The 16,112-nt window shown below is 36.9% G+C and overlaps 1 protein-coding gene across 3 annotated transcripts in view; it reads left to right on the plus strand.

The window, feature by feature from the left end:
• Positions 1-16,112, plus strand: part of LOC120535743 (AMP deaminase 3-like) — a 187,899-nt gene that overhangs the window by 115,279 nt on the left and 56,508 nt on the right. For 2 of the 3 annotated variants that reach the window (XM_039763779.1, XM_039763788.1), the window contains one exon: positions 10,130-10,352. In XM_039763779.1, the coding sequence (XP_039619713.1) occupies positions 10,130-10,352 (223 nt within the window). Of the gene's footprint in view, positions 1-10,129; positions 10,353-13,007; positions 13,229-16,112 lie in introns of those variants that run through there. The other variant, XM_039763796.1, reaches the window with a different exon arrangement.

Raw genomic sequence — 16,112 nt, forward strand, 5'->3', positions numbered from 1 at the left:
GTGATATTTGAGAAGTGAAATGAAGTTTATTGGATTTACAGAAAGTGTGCAATAATTGTTCAAACAAAATCAGGCAGGTGCATAAATTTGGGCACCACAAAAAAGAAATGAAATCAATATTTAGTAGATCTGCCTTTTGCAGAAATTACAGCCTCTAAACGCTTCCTGTAGGTTCCAATGAGAGTCTGGATTGTGGTTGAAGGTATTTTGGACCATTCCTCTTTACAAAACATCTCTAGTTCATTCAGGTTTGATGGCTTCCGAGCATGGACAGCTCTCTTTAACTCACACCACAGATTTTCAATTATATTCAGGTCTGGGGACTGAGATGGCCATTCCAGAACGTTGTACTTGTTCCTCTGCATGAATGCCTTAGTGGATTTTGAGCAGTGTTTCGGGTTGTTGTCTTGTTGAAAGATCCAGCCCCAGTGCAGCTTCAGCTTTGTCACTGATTCCTGGACATTGGTCTCCAGAATCTGCTGATACTGAGTGGAATCCATGCGTCCCTCAACTTTGACAAGATTCCCAGTCCCTGCACTGGCCACACAGCCCCACAGCATGATGGAACCACCACCATATTTTACTGTAGGTAGCAGGTGTTTTTCTTGGAATGCTGTGTTCTTTTTCCTCCATGCATAACGCCCCTTATTATGCCCAAATAACTCAATTTTAGTTTCATCAGTCCACAGCACCTTATTCCAAAATGAAGCTGGCTTGTCCAAATGTGCTTGAGCATACCTCAAGCGGCTCTGTTTGTGCTGTGGGCGGAGAAAAGCCTTCCTCTGCATCACTCTCACATACAGCATCTCCTTGTGTAAAGTGCGCCGAATGGTTGAACGATGTACAGTGACTCCATTTGCTGCAAGATGATGTTGTAGGTCTTTGGTGCTGGTCTGTCGGTTGACTCTGACTGTTCTCACCATTCGTCGCTTCTGTCTATCCAAATCTTTCTTGGTCTGCCACTTGAGCCTTAACTTGAACTGAGCCTGTGGTCTTCCATTTCCTCAATATGTTCCTAACTGTGGAAACAGACAGCTTAAATCTCTGGGACAGCTTTCTGTATCCTTCCCCTAAACCATGATGGTGAACAATCTTTGTCTTCAGGTCATTTGAGAGTTGTTTTGTGACCCCCATGTTGCTACTCTTCAGAGAAAATTAAAGGAGGAGGGAAACTTACAATTGACCCCCTTAAATACTGTTTATCATTATAGGATTCACCTGTGTATGTAGGTCAGGGGTCACTGAGCTTACCAAGCCAATTTGAGTTCCAATAATTAGTTCTAAAAGTTTTGGAATCAATAAAATGACAACGGTGCCCAAATTTATGCACCTGCCTGATTTTGTTTGAACAATTATTGCACACTTTCTGTAAATCCAATAAACTTAATTTCACTTCTCAAATATCACTGTGTGTGTCTCCTATATGATATATTTAACTGACATTTTTTATTGTAACAGCCAATGATTTATACAGGAAAATAATGACTATTAACAAGGTTGCCCAAACTTTTGCATCCCACTGTATGTCAAAGTTTGACTGGGTGACCCATTTCACTGCAATCCAGACTCTGATCTTCCACACAGTGTCATTGAACAGCTGATTGAGCTGTTTTGTGATTGAACACTATAAGTACTGCATGTGTCCGTGGAGGAGTTCTGGTTCGGAACCAAAGCAGATTACCCTGAAGTTTCACTGTTTGCTTTAAAACTTCTGGTTCCCTTTTTAAGCACTGAAGCTGGATTTAGGGCTCTAGTTTGAATGAAAACAAAGTATAGGTCCAGGCTAGATGTGACTGATGAGATGAGGTGTGCTATCTCGAGTCTACCTCCTGACTTTGACAAGCTGCTGGGTGACATGTAGTTACAACCATCTCATTAAACAATGTAAATACTTTACATGGTTATCTGTGTCATCTTATTATGTTTTGATGTAAGTTACATGTTCTGTGATATAATACTCTAACTCACCATTAAACAATGTACTGAATAGGAAGTGAATGTTAATGTTTCAAGCAGCTGGGGCCATGAAAAAGCTCAGATTTCAAAATGGGGTTACAAACCAAGAGCATAGGAACCTCTGTTTTAGGGTATATTGGTTAAATTATTACATATTCACTATCCCTTTGGTGCTCAATTTAACTGATCTGTTCCTACTAACAAAGTTTGTCATCAACAATTATTTTGCCCCAAGTATCTAGTCTGTCCAGTTTTAAAAGCAAACTAACACTTAGCCAAGCCTGTTTGATGTCAAAATATGACAGAGGTTCTAGTTAATTTAAGAACTCATTCCTTACTTGATTTGAGAGTAAATTAAATTTTAAGCTTTATGATACATGGTTCTAAACAAATATTGACTTACTTTAGCCTGACATTCTTACCAAATTCTCCCTAACATTGTTGCTAATGATCATCCTAAAAATGTCATAAATCTCTTGTATTATGTCTAGGGAATACAAGGTTGTTCTCTGTATAGTAATTGTCAAGATTAATGTCTCCAAAAAAAAGCGAAGGCAGAAATAAGTGGGTTACATACAAAATACTTTGGAAGAATTCCTTCTGCTAAAGTTTCACTTGCTAGACAGTATTTGACAGAAACATAAGACTTTTGGAAAGATGTACAAAAGATAGATGAATGAACACTTTGTGAAAGTGAAAGAATACGTCTAGATGTACTAAATCATAACATTTGAGGGGTATATTTGCTTCTTTACCATATATTGACTAATTTGGCTTTTATGATTTTACTGCTTATGTCTCCTAGGAAAACCTGTTTAAGAATACTGTATTTGAACACTTTAGATCCATAATCTGACCAGCATGTTTTGCAGTGGTTTATACATCATTTTCCTGATTTTATACAGACACTGTCATACACATCTATCTGTATTAGAAAAGATTTTGGCCTTTGGTCATGAATAATTGAAGATCTTCTCCTGCATCTGTTTTTTGCAGTTTATAACTAAACACATTAATTAACCCAGCTTGCTAAAATCTGTTTTCTTGATAAATACAGCTTAGTGTAATCAGCATTTAAATTAATCTTAATAGGCTTCTTGATGGTATATTGTGCTATAAAGTTTGTGTTGAGATTGTTCTGGTAAGGAAGACAGAAGTCATAGTTTTGTTCAAGTGGGTACATGTGCAGCCTTAACCGTTCATTTTCTTCTTGGGACTTGAAACAAAAAGCCCTTTTAAGCAACCCATTGGTTAATTATTTTTATGCTGCAATATAAAACGTGTGAAAGTTTACATCTCACTGTCATCATTATCATCAAACACATTGATTGCTTACTTACAATATGATTTAGCATTTTTTCATTTGAACAAAAATGGAAATTTATGAATATTCATTTGCATTTCTGTTTTTGGTAAAAGCACACTTTTATTCAAATTGATTTTAAGTCCAGATATCTTTGAAAAATCTGCTAAGGCTTTAAGGACTGCTGGAATAGAAGTTTATGGGTCCAATATATACAGTACCATATCATCTGCATATAGTGATATTTTCTGTTCAAGTCCTTTTCTGAAAATCCCCTTTATCCCTGATGTGTTTTGAAAGCATACAGCCAATAGTTCAATGGTGACTGCAAAGAGTAAAGGTGATAAGGGGCATCCTTATCGAGTAACACGTTCTATTTTGAAGTTATCTGAAATAATGTTTTTAATACGAACTGAGGCTTCTGGACTAGTATAAAGTAGTTTGATCCCTGCACATGTGTTTGGGCTGAACCCAAATTTGTGCAATGTGGTGAATAGATCTTATTAGAATATTCTTATTCAATCATATCAGATGTATTTTCTGCATCTGATATGATTCCATGATAATAGAATCTCTTGGGCATTAGATATAATGGGTGAAGGGTTAGAAGTTTAGTGTCTGCTTTTAATAAATCCTGTTTGGTCTTGTGATATTACAGAAGGAAGTATTTTCTCAATCCTTCTTGCTAGAACTTTGGAGAGTATCTTAACATCATTATTCAGAAGAGATTGGTCAGTATGATGCATATTGTAGTAGGCCCTTGTTCGTCTTAGGAAAAATGGTAATTAATACTTGTGAATTTTTTTTTATCTTCATAGAGAGACCCCTTTCCAGGTAGGTTGGGCATGCAGTGGGTGTCAAAAAGAAGGGGGTCAATACAATACAGTACAATACATAGAACATAACAAATCCTCAATACAGTGTAAAAATAAAAATTATACAAAAATGGAGTAGAATTTAACAGTAGATGATATCATATAATATGATTTGGATTTGTTTAGAGACCTGGAGACCTCATTCATCAAGCTGCCTCCCCCATTTGGCCATTCCACAGCTGAAGTAGAGCTAATCCGATGAAAGGATCCCTCTTTCCCACGATTCCTGCGATCCTCTATCAGGGATGACTTTACCTTAGGCAGGCAAAACAACTTGGCAGGTGCACCATGGCACCAAGTGCCACATTTGAGTACTAAGAAGAGAAACAGAATAGGTTAGGGTTAGTATCCAATTATAACTATCATGTTACTTATGTTTTAGTGCTAATGACTAACAACAGAGATGCAGTCTGTACAGTTAATCAGCAGCTCTAGTCAGGATATGCTAAACTGAAGTAGTGAGTCTTCAACCGGGATTTAAAAGCTGAGACCGAAGGGGCATCTCTTATAGTAGCAGGAAGACCATTCCACAGTTTAGGGGCCCTGCAACTAAAAGCTTGACCTCCCACTGTTATTTTATTAATCCTTGGAATCATAAGCAGACCAGCATCAAGAGATCTTAATGTGCGCTCTGGTTTGTAAGTCATGATAAGTTCAGACAAGTAAGCCAGATTTTGGCCATTTAATGCTTTATATGTTAAAGGAAGGATTTTGAAATCTGCCCTAAACTTAACCAGGTGCCAGTGTAAGGATTTAAGAACTGGAGTTATGTGTTCGTATTTTCTTGTTCTTGTAATAATTTTTGCAGCAACAGTTTGGATTAACTGGAGGCTGTATAAAGTTAGCTAGAACTTAACCAGGTTTCCATGTAAGGATTTAAGAAACAGGTGCAGTTATGTGGTTAAGACATGGTATTTGAAGTTTCACTGTTTGCTTTAAAACTTCTGGTTCCCTTTTAGCACTGAAGCTGGATTTAGGGCTCTAGTTTGAATGAAAACAAAGTATAGGTCCAGGCTAGATGTGACTGATGAGATGAGGTGTGCTATCTCGAGTCTACCTCCTGACTTTGACAAGCTGCTGGGTGACATGTAGTTACAACATCTCATTAAACAATGTAAATACTTTACATGGTTATCTGTGTCATCTTATTATGTTTTGATGTAAGTTACATGTTCTGTGATATAATACTCTAACTCACCATTAAACAATGTACTGAATAGGAAGTGAATGTTAATGTTTCAAGCAGCTGGGGCCATGAAAAAGCTCAGATTTCAAAATGGGGTTACAAACCAAGAGCATAGGAACCTCTGTTTTAGGGTATATTGGTTAAATTATTACATAATTTATGAATATTCATTTGCATTTCTGTTTTTGGTAAAAGCACACTTTTATTCAAATTGATTTTAAGTCCAGATATCTTTGAAAAATCTGCTAAGGCTTTAAGGACTGCTGGAATAGAAGTTTATGGGTCCAATATATACAGTACCATATCATCTGCATATAGTGATATTTTCTGTTCAAGTCCTTTTCTGAAAATCCCCTTTATCCCTGATGTGTTTTGAAAGCATACAGCCAATAGTTCAATGGTGACTGCAAAGAGTAAAGGTGATAAGGGGCATCCTTATCGAGTAACACGTTCTATTTTGAAGTTATCTGAAATAATGTTTTTAATACGAACTGAGGCTTCTGGACTAGTATAAAGTAGTTTGATCCCTGCACATGTGTTTGGGCTGAACCCAAATTTGTGCAATGTGGTGAATAGATCTTATTAGAATATTCTTATTCAATCATATCAGATGTATTTTCTGCATCTGATATGATTCCATGATAATAGAATCTCTTGGGCATTAGATATAATGGGTGAAGGGTTAGAAGTTTAGTGTCTGCTTTTAATAAATCCTGTTTGGTCTTGTGATATTACAGAAGGAAGTATTTTCTCAATCCTTCTTGCTAGAACTTTGGAGAGTATCTTAACATCATTATTCAGAAGAGAGATTGGTCAGTATGATGCATATTGTAGTAGGCCCTTGTTCGTCTTAGGAAAAATGGTAATTAATACTTGTGAATTTTTTTTTATCTTCATAGAGAGACCCCTTTCCAGGTAGGTTGGGCATGCAGTGGGTGTCAAAAAGAAGGGGGTCAATACAATACAGTACAATACATAGAACATAACAAATCCTCAATACAGTGTAAAAATAAAAATTATACAAAAATGGAGTAGAATTTAACAGTAGATGATATCATATAATATGATTTGGATTTGTTTAGAGACCTGGAGACCTCATTCATCAAGCTGCCTCCCCCATTTGGCCATTCCACAGCTGAAGTAGAGCTAATCCGATGAAAGGATCCCTCTTTCCCACGATTCCTGCGATCCTCTATCAGGGATGACTTTACCTTAGGCAGGCAAAACAACTTGGCAGGTGCACCATGGCACCAAGTGCCACATTTGAGTACTAAGAAGAGAAACAGAATAGGTTAGGGTTAGTATCCAATTATAACTATCATGTTACTTATGTTTTAGTGCTAATGACTAACAACAGAGATGCAGTCTGTACAGTTAATCAGCAGCTCTAGTCAGGATATGCTAAACTGAAGTAGTGAGTCTTCAACCGGGATTTAAAAGCTGAGACCGAAGGGGCATCTCTTATAGTAGCAGGAAGACCATTCCACAGTTTAGGGGCCCTGCAACTAAAAGCTTGACCTCCCACTGTTATTTTATTAATCCTTGGAATCATAAGCAGACCAGCATCAAGAGATCTTAATGTGCGCTCTGGTTTGTAAGTCATGATAAGTTCAGACAAGTAAGCCAGATTTTGGCCATTTAATGCTTTATATGTTAAAGGAAGGATTTTGAAATCTGCCCTAAACTTAACCAGGTGCCAGTGTAAGGATTTAAGAACTGGAGTTATGTGTTCGTATTTTCTTGTTCTTGTAATAATTTTTGCAGCAACAGTTTGGATTAACTGGAGGCTGTATAAAGAACAGTTTGAACATCCAGTGAACACCGCATTGCAGTAGTCAATCCTACTAGAGATAAATGCATGAATTAATTTCTCAGAATCCTGTTTATTTAGAAAGCGCCTTAATTTCCCAATATTTTTAAGATGGAAGAAACATGATTTGGACAACTTTGTAATGCACACTTTAAATGACATGCTAGAGTCAAAGATAACTCCTAAATTGCGGGCTGATTCAGTACAATTAATGGTGATTCCAACTGAGTTAAATAATGACAGAATAGTGTTGTGATCAGCGTCATTCCTTCCAACAATTAATGTCTCTGTTTTATCTGTGTTTAAAGACAAGTAGTTTTCATCCATCCACTCCTTTAATTCCCTAACACAACTAATTAAAGACAACATCGGAGAAACTTCATTTGATCTAAATGAGAGGTATAACTGGGTGTCATCTGCATATGAGTGAAAATTAACATGATGATTCCTAATGATAGAACCCAGTGGAAGCATGTAAAATGAAAAAAGTAAAGGTCCCAGTACTGAGCCCTGCGGAACACCATATTTCACTTCTGTGTATAATGATGGAGTGCTGTCTTCACATTTCTGTATATATTTTAAACATCGTATGTTGTTCGTGCCGACAATAAGTTCGTTTCTTGAAGTGCCAGAAGAGTGACTGGCTGTGTTATTCCTAAGGCACTTGTGTTGTTTAAAGTTCTAGAGGTTATCCAGCTGTGTGTGTGTGTCATTCATCGGGCACTGCTGTGGTTAGGGTCTGTGAGTATGTAAGTCTCTTGAAGTGCTGAGAGAATGACAAGTTGTGTTATTCATGTTATTTATTTGGTTTAGAGTGCTAGAGATTAACCAGCTGTGTGTGTGTCATTCATAGGGCACTGTTGAGTTTCTATGTGTATGCGTATATCTATGTATGTATGTGTTAATCTTAAGGTGTGACAGTAGACCAACCCGGTAACGAACCTGATGAGTACACCTACTCCTAGGTAAAGGGTGAGTAGAGGGAAATTTCATGATAATACATTGTTAATAATAGTGGAGGTAATTTATTTGAGAATGTTTTATAAAATTCTGCTGGGTAGCCATTAGGGCCGGATGCTTTCCCTCTTTGAAAAGAGTTTATATTATCTAGTAATTCTGAAAGTATCAGAAGTTTATCCAGGCACATGAGTATCTAGCTGTGGTATCTCTAATGAATCAAGAAACTGATTAGATTGTGACTTATCTTCATGCAAGTAAGAACTTCACTTTACTATGTACAAATACCAATAATGAACCTGTAAGGCTTTAAAGAATAATACTAAAATGGGATCACTGACATTATGCACTACTGAACATACACTTGCCTGTTACTATGCAGTGGTTTTGGCATTCTGTTCATTTTATGAAAACACAGATAACTACAATTTGTGGCAAAATATTTACAGTAACTTAGGTTTAAGTGGTGCTGTGTGTAATTGGTCAGATGTTTGAAATAAACAGCAAATCACAAACCAACATATTTATGTGTTGCATAATATTTGGGCAGCATGCAGACCTTGACCAAGGATCTCTTGAATAGCATTGCTTCTCCTAATGGCTCATCGTGGACATTTAAAAATATAATCTGACATTTGTGAGAGGGTGCAATCCATCAAGGGATTATATTCTTTTTAGGCCCATATATTAATTTGTACATAGTTTTAAACTGATGTGTATGTCTTTCTTAATTTATATAAGGTCTGTGAGCTTTCTTAAGGTTTGGTAAAAAGTAAAATGTATGAGCAGCCCAGAGAGGTACTGATATTTGCTGCTGCATAATCTTGTTTCAGCATTCAAAGTAGCTTAGTGTCACAAGGCATCAAGAACACTCTTCCCAGTTTGGCTCTATGACATAGCCCTTACATCACCCGGCATACTGTTGAATGCTGAAGTTTTCCTTTTAAGGACTGACATGTTGGTATGCCTGTCAACCTTGTTACTGCATGCTGTCAGGGTTCTGAGATTTTGAGTGACTTAATTCCCAATAGATCATAATACTTATACTTGAGTGTTATTAATAAGAAAGGTTTTTTATTGTTTATTGCTTTTCCTAGACACCTAGTCTTTTTCATTTTGCCAAGAGACAGGTGAGTTTTGAAACTTTTTGAAAATGTAATACTATTATCTGATGCTGCTGTCTCCATCAAGATGATTTACCATAGGTTATGTAAATAAAAACAATGGAATAAAAAGTGGTTTAGGAATAAAACAATAAACTACCTATCAATTACAAGTAAAATTTACACAGAAAGATAATATTCAGCTACAATGTAAACATGTTAAACTCCATTGAGAGGCAGTCATCTACTTTGCATGACCTTAAAAGGACTTAGGACTGAAACAGCAACAGTGAAGAGCAGAAAGATTTTTTGTGCTCGTACACCAACAGTGGCCGTTTGAATGAGGTGGTACAGGAGCTAACTGAGTGGTCATAATCAAGCCGTTCTTAAAGGTTAAAGATCAAATATTTTTAGAATCTGAAAAAAAAATTAAAAATCACGCAGAAGTTAAAAAAACAAGCAAAAGTACCCAGAATGCCAAAAAAATGTCAGGCAAGAGATCAACAAACTAAATGTGAAATAAACCACTTGACTAAATTAAAGAAGAGAATTAAAAAAATTCTAAATGTGCTTATATATTCATCTAAACCTCCCCATGAATTGATGAAGCAGCACAGAATATCCAGTATACAGTAATTGTAGAAACTGTACATATTTTAGACATATTTTTGTTTTATATACAGTTCTGTTTAGACGTGGCTATTTTAATTTTGACAGAATTTGCAGGTTTTTAAGCAGTAAAAGATAAATACATACAGAGGTCTCGGCATCATTGTAAGGGATGGAATTGTGTTTTTCAAAAATTAGTCTAATTGGCCTAGGACTAAACAAACAATTGTATGATGAGATTTTGAAAATGCCCATATATTCATGTATGTATTTTTTCAGTTTTACCCATAAGTAAGCTAAGAATGCTTTTTTGATGTATTTGTCTTACAGACATGCCTAGGCAATTTCCTAAGATCTCCCTAGTTGAGGTGGATGAAAATGTGCGACTTCTGGCAGAAAAGGTATTTGCAACAGCTCTGCGAGAAGAGGACACCAAGAATGTTATGTCCTTATACTCGGTGGCAGAAGACTGTCCCATTGGACAAATTGAAGCCAAGCAGAGGGAGCTACAGAAAGAATTAGCAGAGCAGAAGTCTGAAGAATCTTCAAAAAGGTGAGTTCTGCTAAAATTCTTAGATTGTTATCTTAATATTAAATTGAATGCTTTGTTATTATTTCACACAATAAATTTCACAATTAAATGAGAAACTATATTGTATAATGAAAACTATGAAGACATTTAACATATTAAATGATACTTATTCTGTCTCTGAGTCAATGCTTTACTGGAAGAAATGCGCTTCATCCCTTAGAAGTGGAAGAAAAAATTACAGACCCACACAAAAATTGCAGCTCAGAGCCTCCACACTGGAACTGGGAAATACCAAACAAATCATTTATTACAAAATGTATAGAACTTTTGAAAGTAAAGCACTTTTTCATATTTTTTAGATTTAGAACTGCATTGCACCACATTTTGGCATATACTATAAAAGATCACACACCAGGGCCTCATGTATAACGCCGTATAGAACTCGCACTATAACATGGCGTAAGCAAAAAGTCGAAATGTGCTTACGCACAGAAAAATCCAGATGCAGGAATCTGTGCGTACTCAACTTCCACGCTTTCGCTACATAAATCCCGATCAGCGTGAAAACTAACGCCGTGCACGCGCATTTTGTAACGCCCCAAATCCTCCCAGAATTACGCCTCTTTGAATATGCAAATCAATATAAATCGCCTTAAGCGCAATGGGAAAAGCACGGGAAAATATAAGAATTTCAGCGAATACCAAGTGGAGGCAAAGGAAAACATACTATTTGTTCAAATAAACCGTGGTATAATCAACAAAATGAAGTTGATCGAGTGACATAGCGTGTTGGAGAAACTTGAAAGCTCACATTCACAAAATTGCACAGTGCCGGAAATAAAAAGAAGTCACATATCAAAGTTGCCGTGAAAAGAAGAGTTGTAAGCCCACTGTCTGAGTGTCATATGAAAGTTTATTAGGTACAGAGAAAAAGGCACACGGTGGGGAAAAAGCACTAAATGTCAACTTCAATCTCGATTTTCCACTTTAATCACGTAGTTTATTTTGTCATTTAGTAGAACATTATAAACTTCATCTTAAAATCGTTTAATTAACCAGTTTCTCAAATCACATCGTAATTAAAGTAGCACGCTAAATGCTTTGTTTTGTATTTGATCTTCTACTGTATGTGATCTATGTGTGTGAATCACTACTTGCTTCTTAAACTGGCTCTCTTCCTCCAACTGGACACAGAGTCCATTACATTTGTGATATTACAGCTCTCTGAATAACTAAAATACTGAGATGTATACGTGATGTCATTTTCATGATGATAGGAGCTAAAGCACATTATTAAACATGTGTTTCATGAGCCTCGCTCATGACAAGCATTTATCTTTTGTCGAAATTTGTCGCTGCTTTTAGCTGTGTTGTTATTTTCTCTTCTGTTTTATATTCAATATATATTACGTACGCCCCAAGAGTCCTTGCTTTTCTATTCCCAAGTAACCGATCGCCACACAATCAGCTCTGTAATAGACGTTAAGCCATCTTTAAGCTTAGCGCCGATTCTTCAAAACGCTTAAAGAACATTGAAATATCTTCGTAGTACATGTTTAATTATTCTATCCTTCACACACTCCCAGTGAAGAATATAGATTATTTAAATGAAGTTAAAGTTTTATGTGTATAATTTAACAAACATATTTTGCTGCATTTCACCTTAAAATGATATCGCATCATATGTAAATACGCTTTATAAAGTGGCCCAGGTTGTGAGATATTATAACTGTAGTGCAAGTTTACAGTGGGGTGATTGTACTTATAAGTACAAACAGTTCTACAAGGAGCAATTGATTGAGTGCATTTAAAGTTCTTGGGATTAAACTGTTTCTGAACCGCGAGGTCTGTACAGGAAAGGCTTTAAAACGTTTTGCAGTGGCTGAGGTAGCAGTCCTGATGCTGTATACCGATAATTTCTTCCGATCAGCTGCTGCTGTGATTCACACTCAGATACAGTGATATAAATACTCCGAGTCGTGCAGTGAGAGTAATATGGAAAAGATGATCCGCTGTGGCAACTCCTAACGGGAGGAGCTGAAAGAAGAAGAAGGTGAAGTGAGAGTAACAACGCTAAAGCAGTTATGGTATTTGGAATACTATGGCTGTTCCCTGACCATTATATTGTTACAAGTTAATTACAATCAGATGCATTACACTAATAAACAATATGCGGTTAGTTTCTGTGTATTTATAAAGCCGCCATGAAAATAATGAGTAATCACACGCAAGAGATCAACAAACTAAATGTGAAATAAACCACTTGACTAAATTAAAGAAGAGAATTAAAAAAATTCTAAATGTGCTTATATATTCATCTAAACCTCCCCATGAATTGATGAAGCAGCACAGAATATCCAGTATACAGTAATTGTAGAAACTGTACATATTTTAGACATATTTTTGTTTTATATACAGTTCTGTTTAGACGTGGCTATTTTAATTTTGACAGAATTTGCAGGTTTTTAAGCAGTAAAAGATAAATACATACAGAGGTCTCGGCATCATTGTAAGGGATGGAATTGTGTTTTTCAAAAATTAGTCTAATTGGCCTAGGACTAAACAAACAATTGTATGATGAGATTTTGAAAATGCCCATATATTCATGTATGTATTTTTTCAGTTTTACCCATAAGTAAGCTAAGAATGCTTTTTTGATGTATTTGTCTTACAGACATGCCTAGGCAATTTCCTAAGATCTCCCTAGTTGAGGTGGATGAAAATGTGCGACTTCTGGCAGAAAAGGTATTTGCAACAGCTCTGCGAGAAGAGGACACCAAGAATGTTATGTCCTTATACTCGGTGGCAGAAGACTGTCCCATTGGACAAATTGAAGCCAAGCAGAGGGAGCTACAGAAAGAATTAGCAGAGCAGAAGTCTGAAGAATCTTCAAAAAGGTGAGTTCTGCTAAAATTCTTAGATTGTTATCTTAATATTAAATTGAATGCTTTGTTATTATTTCACACAATAAAGTTCACAATTAAATGGGAAACTATATTGTATAATGAAAAGTATGAAGACATGTAACATATTAAATGATACTTATTCTGTCTCTGAGTCAATGCTTTACTGGAAGAAATGCGCTTCATCCCTTAGAAGTGGAAGAAAAAATTACAGACCCACACAAAAATTGCAGCTCAGAGCCTCCACACTGGAACTGGGAAATACCAAACAAATCATTTATTACAAAATGTATAGAACTTTTGAAAGTAAAGCACTTTTTCATATTTTTTAGATTTAGAACTGCATTGCACCACATTTTTGCATATACTATAAAAGATCACACACCTGGTAAATTAGTGAGATGGGTGCACTTGTTTCAGACCACATGGTTTCTCAGTTCTGAGAGTGAATGGTGATAGGCCTCCTCTGACATTATCCTCCTCATGTAAACATGTGCTGTACTTTGTCTTGATAGCAGCCATTGCTGAGAATGAGGATTCACAAAGCTGAACTAATCATCATATTTTCCTTTTTTAGATGAAGCAGACTTATTTTCACTTGATGAGGTAAACACTTGACCCAAGAATATATCTGCAACTTGAAAAGTTTTCTTTTTTTTCCAAACTACCTAACTAGCAGTGCAACTCAGTAAAGCAGAGTAATGAGTGAATGAGACTCATATGTTTGACAGTAGTACATACAAAATAAGTGAAGCAAGACTTCCTCATGATTTTTATTGTCCCAGAACATTACATGAGTGACTGGAACAAATGTAATGCTCATGCTTGGTGCAAGAGGTCTCAGCATGTGTTAAAAATGTCAGTCTTCTAGATTACTGTATTCCCCTTTAAAAGCTTACACACAGAGTCTGGTATTTCAGCAGCCCAGAGCCTCGACCATGGAGCTCCCAGTAGGAGGAGCTAACTTATTTAATATAACTTGGCATTATTTAAGTCAGATAACTATCCCACAACCCTAATCTTAACCACAGTGTTAAAGGGCGGATATCTGGAGGTCTACAGCTAGATTCTTATGGAGCCATTGCAGTCAACTCCATCAACTTGTAGCTGGATGATGGAGACTCTGCAGGGCAGAGCTGTCCAGGGTGACAGCTAGTCCAGTTTTGATTGGCTGTTAGAAAATGGTGTTTGTGGGTTATGTTGATGCCGCTACATGTACAGTACATGTGGCTGCGCTGTCTGGAATGTTTGTATGTTGTTTTGCATTTCTTTGGTTTGTTTAGTAAAGGACATTAGTTTTTAGATTCTAATTAGATGTCTTGTGATGATTGTTTATAATAATTGAATCAGTGAATAAAGAAGAAGAGAATAACCAGACTGTTGGTATACTAAGTATATGTGATATTTATGAATTTCTTACCAAATTTTATCAGTTATTTTGTGGCTACTCCATTTGCCATGTATCACGGACCACACTTTGAGAAACACCATTTTAGAGAGCTAAGACCACTAATAAAGAACAGTATATCAAAGATATTATGATATTTGTGATCAGGAACATTTAAATTGCATAAAATGATACTTCACATGCCTGTAATACCAATCTTCATTTTTTTTTTTTTGAAGTTTTGTGAAAAGGAATTTGTGAAAAATATTTCTTGCTGCTACTCGCACAGTCAATGGATGCTCTGATCGGGGCACTCAAGACACTGAGTGAGGAGCCTGAGTGTCTGGGATTGCGAGTGTCCTGGATAAAAACCAAGATCCAGGCTTTTAATGACCTCTTGGGCACAATTATCAGCAGTGTGTCTGTTTGCGGAAAGAGTGTCAATCTTGACGAGGAGTTTACTTACCTTAGCAGTGACGTTCATGCCTCTGGTGACTCTTCCTATGAAGTCAGTAGATGGATTGAGAGAGTATGGGGGGGTCATGAGGTCGCTGGAAAGGGGTTTGTGGCGCTCCCAATATATATGCAAAAGGACAAAGGTCCAAATCTTTAGAATCCTGGTGCTTCCTGTCTTGGTACATGGTTGCGAGACATGGACGTTATCCAGTGACCTGAGACGAAGACTGGACTCCTTTGGTACTGTGTCTTTGCAGAAAATCCTCAGGTACCTTTGGTTTAACTTTGTGTCGAATGAGTGGTTGCTTATGGAGGTCCGAATGAGACACATTACCTGCATTGTGAGGGAGCATCAGTTACAGCAGTACTGCCATGTGGCGTGTTTTCCTGAGGGTGATCCAGCTCATAAGATCCTCATTGTTGGGGACATGAGTGGCTGGATCAGGGGTCACCCACATAACACCTGGCTGCAGCAGATAGAGGGTCATTTCCAGAGGGTGGGACTGGACCGCGTATCTGCCTGGGGGGTTGCCAACCGGGATCCCGAGTTGTTTCGTTATGTAGTGGGTGCGGAAACGCACTGTACCAGTGCATGCTTCCCAACTTGACTTGTGAAAAGGAGTAACTTTGACCTTTCGTACTCCATTATGTAGTGGACCCTGTGGTTGATGTGGCATGTACAACTTCACATCCTTCTGATCATCTTTATTGAAGACACCTATTGGTTTACTCTTTGTCATAAGAGTGTAATTGCCTGCACAAAATATGGTCCAAAAATGGATTAACAATTAGTGTTTTTGGGCTTAGCAGATCAGAAATAGGGGAAAACCCCAAGTTTGTCTTGCATACAGACAGACATCAAGACAAATTAAACAGTATACGATATGTGAGTCAACAGACAAAAAAAACTTAAGTTATTTCAAAGCATTCATAAGTAATTCTTATGAACAAAAAAAGCAACAAACAATAGTGAAATCCAGACACACTTCAGTACACCCCACTTATTCAACATGAGTTTTCTGCAGCTACTTAAAA

This window comes from Polypterus senegalus, chromosome 1 (assembly GCF_016835505.1).
Source record: "Polypterus senegalus isolate Bchr_013 chromosome 1, ASM1683550v1, whole genome shotgun sequence".
NCBI classification, from domain to species: Eukaryota; Metazoa; Chordata; class Cladistia; order Polypteriformes; family Polypteridae; genus Polypterus; species Polypterus senegalus.